General features: G+C 32.2%; 1 protein-coding gene and 1 long non-coding RNA gene across 2 annotated transcripts in view; one reads left to right on the top strand and one right to left on the bottom strand.

The window, feature by feature from the left end:
• Nucleotides 1-1,901, top strand: part of LOC124437231 (vesicle-associated membrane protein-associated protein A-like) — a 3,645-nt gene extending 1,744 nt beyond the window's left edge. Inside the window, 4 exon segments of the mRNA XM_046987223.1 lie at nucleotides 1-55; nucleotides 1,314-1,379; nucleotides 1,382-1,416; nucleotides 1,743-1,901. The exon segment at nucleotides 1-55 is cut by the window's left edge and continues 98 nt beyond it. Of these exon segments, the coding sequence (XP_046843179.1) occupies nucleotides 1-55; nucleotides 1,314-1,379; nucleotides 1,382-1,416; nucleotides 1,743-1,901 (315 nt within the window).
• Nucleotides 1,902-2,460: 559 nt separating this feature from the next.
• LOC124437246 lies at nucleotides 2,461-3,535 on the bottom strand. Its single transcript, XR_006945625.1, has 2 exons — nucleotides 3,189-3,535; nucleotides 2,461-2,873 (listed from the first exon to the last, which is right to left on the bottom strand). It is a non-coding gene; the product is annotated as an uncharacterized LOC124437246 (long non-coding RNA).
• Nucleotides 3,536-10,578: the final 7,043 nt, after the last annotated feature.

Raw genomic sequence — 10,578 nt, 5'->3', positions numbered from 1 at the left:
TGTGTACGACCAAACTGTGGGATAGTTGAGCCACGTGGCAAGGTGTCTGTAACTGGTATGTTATAATTTATTTCTAAATATATATTGTTAATCATCACGAGGGATCAATAGATTTACTGGTACGATGTACAGAAGGTGGTGCTTCTCATAACCTTGAACAACAATATGCGAGAAAGGGTCAGATATCCCTACAAGACAATGTAACATGCAATTAAGATAAAGCAAGTAGAACTTGTGCCAAAGAAATTAATGATAATTTTTGCTAAAAGAATTACGCAATCATAATAAAAATACAGACTGGTTCAGTTGCTACTGTCTCAGACAAAAGTTATCACAATAAACTATTGATAACAGCCATTTTAAGCTGACAGGAGAAACCTGCTAAAATATTGTATATGTAAAAGTTATTACTATTGAAATGTAAAAATGAGAAGCAATTTGAAAGAGGTATCATTGAAGATATGTATACATTAAAAACAAAAGTATAAATAGAATTTTTCAAAAGCTGTGTGAAGCTTTAAATAGAGAATATATTCTGACGAATTTGATTTAATAATTGAAACATTGAGGTTTATTCTTGTGTAAATTAAGTATGCTGGTTGCATAAAAAAACTGAACAGTTTGCAAAACATATCTATGGAAAATAGTATATAGACAAGATTTTTCCAGTGACAGGCAGATCGTTTTTGTTTAAACTATTTAACTCATTGCAGTGACACTTGAACCTTGATTGAAAAAATGTACTTCTTGCTTCTTAGTTTAGTAGTAAGAGTATATATACTTCTTCCACCCAAGCAAAAGTAGTAGGTGTTACAGCCTTTTTTCTAATCTTATATACATTCCTCATCTTTTGCTTTTCTATCAATCGTGGTAAACTAACATAGGGTAACTTTTCGTTTTCATATTCATGAAATAAACTGAACAAAGGCTAGACATGTCAATTCCTTAGAAAATCCTTAATCTTCTCTTTGTTTATGAGCACGATGAAACACATTAGTCGAAGAAACTTTTCTGTACAACCTTTGAATTCTCGTGATTGTCATTGCTTCAAAGCCATAACTGATTCAGGCACTTAGCTAAACAAAAGCAACTCAAACATAACTCTATTGCGATATTTACGTAGCCAGTTATTTTCTATTGTATTTCCCGTCTTCTTTCTAAAACGCTGATGTTATTTTTAAGATCGTATGCTTTTCTATTTGGGGTGTTTACTGTTAAAAATGATAGAAGTAACCTTTGGGGTTATTACACATGGCATTCTATATCTGTCATCTCTTTTTTCTTGTGAATGATGGTGAGATTTTATTTTCTAGTAATGCTACAGCCTTTTGACTTCGATGTAAAAGAGAACTACAAACACAAATTCATGGTACAATCAATAATTGTCCTCGAAACAACGACAATGTGGATAATATCGTAAGTGTCTGTTTACATATGTTGTTTCTTTTTTACTGTTAAATAATTGTTCAAATTCCCAGCTTTAGTACTGTTTTTGATTGTGAATGTAGATTGTATTTATAGATGTAACGATACTCCCGGTTCAAACCATTCACTTTGCCACTGTCTTACGTCTTATTTTGGTTTAATTTTATCAATATTTCAACACAAGAATATTTTATGTTCATCATGTGTATTTAGCCATGGCAAATAAAAAACTGCGTTTATTTAACGTGTCGGCAATGCTGTAGTGAGACTTTCAACATCTCCAACCAGTTTTTCTAAACTAGCTTGTAAAATTTTAGTGGAGAGAAGCTACTCCTGATCAAATAATGGACTCGAAACTGAGTTGTATTTTTGATCCTGCAGATGATATTGGTATGGAAGACGAAGAGTTTAATGTTGAACTTCATCCAGGATACTGCAAATTCCTCAAATCTTATTTCAAGGGAAAAAAACACTAGTTTTAAGTACATTTTCCCTTAAAACAAGAAATATTCTCTTGTTCCTTCTATAAGAAAATTATCATACTAACTTTCTTAAGACAAGAAAATGTTTTAAGCAAGAAAACTTATTTTAAGTAAATTTTTCCTTAAAACAAGAAATATTTTCTTTTTCCTTCTATATAAAATTATCTTACTAAATTTTATAAAACAAGAAAATGTTCTATGGAAGAAAATTTATCTTAAGTAAATTTTTCCTTAAAACAAGAATTATTATCTTGTTCCTTCCATAAGAAAATTATCTTAGTAACTTTCTCAAAACAAGAAAATTTTCTAAGCAAGAAAATGTATCTTAAGTAAATTTTTCTTAAAATAACAAATATTATCTTGTCCTTTCCATAGGAAAATTATCTTATTAGATTTCTTAAAACAATGTACTGAGCAAGAAAATTAATCATAAGAGAAATAAAATACTTTCAAGAAATTGATCTTGAAATTGGATTAAATGCAGAAGAAAATCTTTGTAGCTACGACAAGATTTTTTTCTAAGCTAGAAAAATCAGCTGAAAGAAAAATAATCTTTAAGCAAGATACTGTTTTATTTATCATATAACCGATTGATGATTTTTCACAGGGAGAAATGTTTTTCAAAACAAATTTTACATATGCTAATAGCTTGTTCAAGTAGAATTTTAGCCCCCAACATATTTAGGTCTTTAATACCTGTTTAAAAATAAAAGGTTACGAAGAACAGGGAGGGTTTTATACAATGAATACCAATATTTAAAAAAATATAAATACATTGTATAACAGTAAAAATAAATATATACACAAATACAGGTAAGGGCATGCAAAATAAGCCATACAGTTTGAAGAAAAAAATAATACTAACAAAAATTGGTACTAAAGTCTATATTTTGATCTTTTACTTCCAGTATATTGCATTCATTATTGCATCTTTCTCAGTTCCAGGTAACAGGAGGCTCATATACTCTAATAATAAAATTCATGTTATTAAATACGCACAAGATTGAATAACAGTAGGTGTAAACATTGAGTAATGAAAACGAAGGACAACATAATTACTCAATGTTTTGAACACATATCTAAAATAATTTTATGATGTTGATTGTTGAATCCACCTAGCTACTAGGCACATCATTTGCAAATGCATGGACGTAAGTATTCTAGATCCATGACGTTTTAACAGGTCATATGTGTTGAAATCAAACACATATGACCTGATTTCTATTGAAAAGTGGACAAGAATGAGAAACATAGTTTATACATAATAATTATAGTACTTACTCCACATTTTTCTTAATATCATCAGGTTAGTCTGGCATTCGGCACCTTCCCCCATAACATCTGTCGTTGTGTTAAGTTTATCAAATGATGTTCATGTCAGACCTTGAAGTTATACCTGGGTTTTTTGAGGCTGTTGTGTTTGGTACGGAGGTAAGGTTTACCAAAGTCAATGTTTTTAGGGAAACATTTTGAAGGACAAAAAACTGGTAAAAAAGAGCAGGACATGTGTTGTGCTTTGTGAATTTAAAGCTACAGTGTGTTAAAGTAAATAAAAATAACCCAATAAGGACAACTATTTACTTAAAAGAGCCTACAATATCAATACAAGTATCAAAACTCAAGGGAGATATTACTAATGTAATTCTTTTACAGCCACTTTGACCAGAATTGTCAGCACCTAAGCATTTTTCTATCTTCAGTTAGTTCATAAAATTGACTATTCTTATCATGAGAAAGAAAGTCACTCTCACACGCTTACTAATGCACTTTGGTGGCTTATCTTACGATATTTATCTGAAATATTTATCTTATGAATTTGCAGCATAAACGTACTTATAAACACAAGCATCTACGTGTCCTACCTTCAATAAACACTAGCATGTAAACAATGAATAAAGACTTTTATGATAATCTTGTATTTATCATTTATGTCATGAGTGAGGACGAGGTTTTAAGTTCATAAATGATATCAATTATGTCTGACATCTGATGAAAGACAAATTCCTTACAATTAACTGACATGAATTTATAACGCGATTGAAGGTACACATAACACAACATCGTACCTTTAACAGAAGCAACTGCAATTCCGAAATTGGCTTTTCAACGGCCTTTCGTTGCTTTCTTTGTATGTTGCTGTGAAATGTATCATCCCTTTCTCCTTGCAATTTGTCAGGATGCTGCTATCTTGATAAAAATTTCTTACAAAGCACTCTTTTACTGCTTTTGCAAGCACAAATGCGTATTTCACACTTTTCTTTGTAAAACCAGAATCACAGTAGAACCGACTTGCCCTCGAGGCTTCGACAACATTGAAATTTGAAATTTAATAATTTAAAAATAGGTACGCGGAGCATACATGTGGGTAGCCTGAATGAGAATAATGCAATTAAAAACATGGCTATTAAGCGTCATGAAATATCGAATACGGTCTAAATAAGATTATGCATACTATATTTCGTTTGGAAGATAGCAAACTTTAACAAGTACGGAAAATACAAGTTTTATGAACAATCCAGGTCTCCTTTATGATTCTGTAGTACATAATCAAAACGATCCCACCTTATTCGTCATCTTCCAAGATAACCAGTGTTATCCCGAGTATCTTATAACATTAAATAAACAACATTGCAATTCAAGTGGTAGCCAGGGGGGAATGAGAGGGTGTGTCTTCCCATTTATTCATAACACCATTTTTTTGCATTTTCTAACTTCAAAATACGTAGTTGCCGAGTATTTTTCCATATAGTAAATTGAAATTCTAATTTAGAACTATTGGGTTGGTGCTCTTTACTTAAAACAGTTCTTTTAAGAAATATCAACTTATTATATTACTTTTACCATTCACTATGGTATTTGCTATCTTTAGAACTATTAAAAATATTTATGTGCACGATCTTAGCCGATCTTCACCTTTATTGACGAGGCAATGCATGTACACAACAAATAGGAAAATGACCTGGCTTATAACTAGTGACGTCGCCTTAGATGAAACCTTTTCTAAACAGTTTGTTATTTCTTGCGTCAGTGATCTTGTTCAAAACTGCAGCTTGGAGGAAGGGATGATTTCATTTGATTGCAGAAAATTTCAGTTCACTATTGAGCTCAATATAACTGTAAGAGTATCACAATTTTCCTTACTTTAAACAAGTGAAGATTACTCTGTCAATTTTAAGGCAGTTCATTTATGAAGATATGTAAATGAAAGTTAAAGATATCTAGAGAGATAGGAGTATTTAAAATTAAAGCTCTTTTAGGTTCGGTTTGATTTTTTTTATGTACAGCGCTTCCTTGAGTTTCAAAGAGATAGAAGAGTAAGCGGAGTCTAGGTTGCAAAAACAAGAATGATTGTATTTTTTATATTGTGGAAAGTGTGAAGGTGTTGGTAAATGTGTGAGTTTTTGTGTGAGTTTGTTTTAGCAAAATATAATACAAAATACAATTATTCTTGTATTCACGTCCTAGACACCGCTAACTCTTCTTTCTCCTTGAAACTCAAGAAAGCTCTCTACATAAAAAAAACTCAAACCAAACCTCAATAAACAAATACATCACATCAGCACGATATTTAACTTGTAAATAATTCCATCATCTAGTAATTCCATACACTTTCACTTAATATAAATAAAACTGTAAATAGATATCATAATCATTCCTTGTACTGAAGATGGCATAAGCATGCCAAAACATGTTTACTTTGAAAAAAAATTGTCGTTTACTTGAAATGCCTGATATATATATTGCGTTTAAGAAATTATGAAAAGCTCTTTTTGTTTGTTCTTTTTTTGTTTTAAAAACAGCTGTTGAGTTGAAAAAGAAGAAAAACGTTTATTCAATAGAACTTTTTAGCTGTATTATGTTTAACTTACAATTACCATACATTGACCTCACCATCTTTTTTCACGGTACTTGATGTGTCCATGCATGCACGTACATACTCAAAGAATGGGAAAGGCGAAGAAGTTTATAAATAGCTAATATAAAACGGGTTGTTTTCTGATTTAGTTTGCAAGAATGCAAAACCTCATTCTGATTTGACCACAAAATTCAATGCCTGATGGATTTGTCTAGATCCAATGCACATAAGTTAAAAGAAGATTTTTCATTTTGGCAACTGGATTGATGAAAATGAACTACTTTTGAACCATTATTAGATGCAGGGTAGGTAAGAATACACTGCTGTAAATATACTTCAAATTCAAAACTCTCCACAGTTCATCCTATTGGTAGAATTTTAGTTAATATTCTTTATAAACTACTTACTAATTGTGCTATTGATAGACGATGAGTCGCTTGTATTGTTTTTTGACCTACCCTTTAGATTCATCCTCCGCCTTCAAGAATTAAATATAAAATGTGATATTTATTACAAGAATATTTACCTTGTGAAAACTTCGAAATATCTAAGAATTGTTATCCAACTTAATATGGTCGGAGCATGTTCAACTTATCTAAAATAAATTTAACCAGAGGCTGCGTATTCTTCGACGATATAAAGGTATTTTTACGCTTTAACTGGTTCACATTGTATAAAACATTATTTGAAAGAAGATACATTTATCGACGTAAATTAAATGAATGCTGATCATGAATATCATAAATGAATATCACGTTTGAAGCACAACAAAATTGTTGGAATAAAGACAAGTTAAAAAACCAAAAAATTTTGAAATTGAGGCAGATGAATGCTTCTTTGTCAAGCAGTTGATGAATGTATTAGCTAAGTAATAATATTAAAGATTCTAATTACATTATTTCCGAGTTTTAAACAAAGATTTTCTTATTTGAGTATTCTCAGTAAATTGATAGCAACTATATTTAAATGTCAAGGTGTCTTAGTTGTTATAGTAATAATGATGTCTTGAGTTTCACTTTACTGGAAAATTAGCTAAGAGCCAGAAAAAACGAAAAAATGATAAGAACAATAACATCATTTACAACTTTGGAAACAAAAGCAAGTAATGCACTGTCCCAAACCAAAAATATAATGTTTGCCAATTTATTTCAATGTGCTCATAAACAATACTGCAAAAGATTAAGTTTTAAAAACGCAAGTTAAGCCATATTATAATATCAGTGGGAACAGCATGTATATATATATACATATAGATTGATCATTATGAACGAACATTAAATCCTCAATGCTTTTTTGTAAGTGATATATCATGATTATAATTTCATCGATGTGTTGGAGCTGTCTTTCATGAAAGTATAAAAATAAAGATTTAGACCACATCATATTTAGTAATGCCCTTCTGATTTCTTTTGAAAATGATTAGGCTTTGACAAAAGACTGCTCATGGTCTTCTCAATTCTGTATACCATGCTTTGAATAGCGAATACCGTACTTTGAATAGCAATGAAAAGAGTACCACATTCCAGTTGGCTTTTCTCATTTACATTCAAAGAAGTTTCACAAAATGCATATGTTGTTCTTGGTCAACTTTGTCGTCTTTATACTATAGTAAGGCAATAGCATTAATGATGTTTCACCTCTGCATAAAAAAGCCGAAACTACTTTCAGTTTATGTTTCCATCTACCAATCTCTTTTTATCTATAACCAAATTTATGACTTAAAATTGATGTCTTATAATGGCAAAAATGTGTGGCCACTACATAGAAAAATGGTAAAAGAGATTTAAATCATTTTGACAATGCTATTGGCTGATACAACCACTGATATTATCAGATCAGTGGATACAACATACAGGCGTGTATAGAATTTTACGTTTGTTGTGGGAAGGGTTTGAAATTTCAGATGCATGGTATCTCATTTGCAATTTACAGTTTCCTATTTCAATGGAATTAGGAGAGAAACTTCCTCCATCTGTTAATTGTAATTTAAGAATGGTTCAATAAGTCAACGGTAAGGATGAAAAATTTATATTTTATAACACAGTGTAAGTAAGTTTTAGAAGTAATGTGTAAGCAGCTTTGTGAAGTAGTATCATGCAATAAATTTCCATTTTACAGTGAATTGCGTACAAACGAATTCTAGGAAACTTTCGCCATTGTCTTACTGGTAATGGTTCATTCATTTTGTATTTGGAAATTGAGATGGGTCATGATTTATAATCCAAGCACAAAAGTCTGTAACTTACGAGCGGGAAGATTAAAATAATTATTACAGGGACGGCCCAACGAAATTGAGCCTGGGGGAGGGTCTTATATTTACTAAAGTTACTGGGTCTTACTTTGCCTCAAATTAAGCTAAAATAAATAAATGCTAACAACAGATCTTACAAGACTTTTTCATAATCGTTCCAAGATCTTACTATGATCCTACAAACTTCTTGCTAAGATCATGCATAAACTTCCATCATGCATGATCTTGCAAGACTTTGCGCATGTTATTGTTGTATGGCAAGAACTTTTGAAATGTCGTTCATGTCGTTTTTTGAAATGTGGTTCTTGTCGTTTCTATTAAATTTCAATATACTGGGGTTAAAGGGGAAATTATTGGTCATATATCTACCATCAACAGCCCACAAAACGGAAATTAACGAATTCAAACATAAAAGAAGACATAAAGTTTAACACAAAAGTATACATAAAGGTAGACAGAAAGGTAAACATAAAGGTTAATATAAAGGTAGCGGGAGAAAGTGGGGGTCTGCCCACCCCTCCTTAGGCGCCATGCCTGTATTGCTGTTATTACTGGCACAGTTGAATGTTGCTGCGTAGCTATTGGAGTTTACTTAGACCTTTAGAAAACAGCGAAGATGAAATATAATTTTTTATTATTTTCCTAAATACAAGCAATTCAAAAAGAATCAATATTGTTGTTACCTACATAATTTATTGTTTTGAATTTTGAAAAAGATTTTAAATCAATTTGAATTTTAAATTGCTCTCAATCGTTCGCTGGTAAAAACTCTATGCTCTCGCTTATTATAAAGTAACTGTGTATGTCAGTGAGTACCCACGTCAATTTTAGAATTACCAGTGATCTGAATCCGATGTCCTTTGTTAACACCGTTCAGGGAAACCCTTGTAACCTGATTGCTTGAATGTCCGTAGCTCTGCCCATCCTGAACCACTGACTGAGTTCATACAGTTACGCCACTATTCTGTGGTTACGCCGCTGGTAATGGTAATAGAGAGCTAATAAACTACGTTTCATCCGACAACGGCGTCGTGAGACATCGCGGAAGACTGGGACGAGCATGACATTCACACGTATATTTAAAAAAGTTAAGCAAAGTTCGTAATAGAAAGCGGTGGTAGAAAGTGAACTCGTTTAAAACCATGCGAAACTTTTGTCTTGTGCTTTTGAGGAAGGTTATATTACAGAATATGAATTGATCATATTGTACAAGGCATATAAATCAAGGAACCCAGAGCTTCCATTCAAAATTATGAGCCATTTTGTTTAGACAATCTAAGTGAGGATGAATGTAAAGTAGAATTCCGAGCCAACAAAAAGATTTGATTTTCCTCCAACAAAATCTTAGAATCCCTGAAATAGTCAAGTGTCCAAAGGGCAACATGTTCAGGACTGGAAGGGCTATGCATTCTTTAAATCGTCTTGCTTACCCTTGTCGATTTTCAGACATGATTGGCAGATTTGGGCGACCAGTTTCTGAGTTGTGTATGATTGCAAATACCATCATTGACTTTATTTATAATTATCATAAGCAAAAAATTACAGAATGGAACCATGATCTTTTAAGCCCAGAAAATATACAGGTTTATGCCAATGCCATCCATGAAAAAGGAGCACCTTATGAAAATTGCTTTGGCTTTATTCATGGAACGGTCAGACCAATTTCACGGCCAACAAAACATCAGCGAATTGTTTACAATGGCCATAAAAGAGTTCACTCTTTGAAGTTCCAGGGTGTGGCATTGCCAAATGGTTTGATTGCACATATTTTTGGTCCAGTTGGTATGCTCAGGGGCGTAACTAGACTTGAAGTAATGGGAGGGGGTGTGGAGAAAGTTTGCCCTGCAAAAGGGCGTCGCCCACAAAAACCCCTTAAATCATTATGGCTAGCAAATTATAAGCATTTCTATTATTGCATACGTTGTTTATTAGTAAACATTATCGAAGATTAGGTTTCTGACACATACATTATTACAAAACCTGTTTTTGAAATACAAACCTTAACCGTTTCGGACATAACAGTAAAACAATGTATATTTGTTCTCATATCAAGAGTCTTAAGTGAGAATCATCTCAACGTAGTCTTGAGATGTTGCTTTTTACTTGAATTTTAATCTGAGTTTACGGTTTTTTCTGGCTGCCCAAGATTTTAGTACTACATCCAGATGAATTGTATCTGTTAAATCCTTCTCGGTTGAGAGGACAATGAGTTCTTCCAGCCTTTCACCTTTCATTTTTGAGCGCAAATAGTTCTTGACAATTTTCATTTTGCTGAATGATCTTTCAATATCAGCCACACTTACTGGAGCAGTAAACAGAAGTTTGTAACATTTATAAACGTTTGGGAAAATTTCTTTATTTTTGAAAGCAGTGTTTCCGGCGTCGTGGACTGTCTTACATTCTTTCTCTGTCTCATTTACAAAGTTAACAAAAATCTCAAGTTCTGCATACAGTGACATACAATCTACGCTAATTGATGGAGGAAAAAGTTCGGTGACCTTTTCAACTTGTTCAAAATTTGGTTTAGTCAGTCGAGGCTGAAGGATAACAGCTAAGGGTTTTAT

The sequence above is a fragment of the Xenia sp. Carnegie-2017 genome, unplaced genomic scaffold (genome assembly GCF_021976095.1).
Source record: "Xenia sp. Carnegie-2017 unplaced genomic scaffold, XeniaSp_v1 HiC_scaffold_16, whole genome shotgun sequence".
In the NCBI taxonomy this organism is placed as follows: Eukaryota; Metazoa; Cnidaria; class Anthozoa; order Malacalcyonacea; family Xeniidae; genus Xenia; species Xenia sp. Carnegie-2017.
The sequence above is the reverse complement of the archived record's forward strand: the minus strand, read 5'-3'. Positions and strand labels throughout refer to the sequence as shown.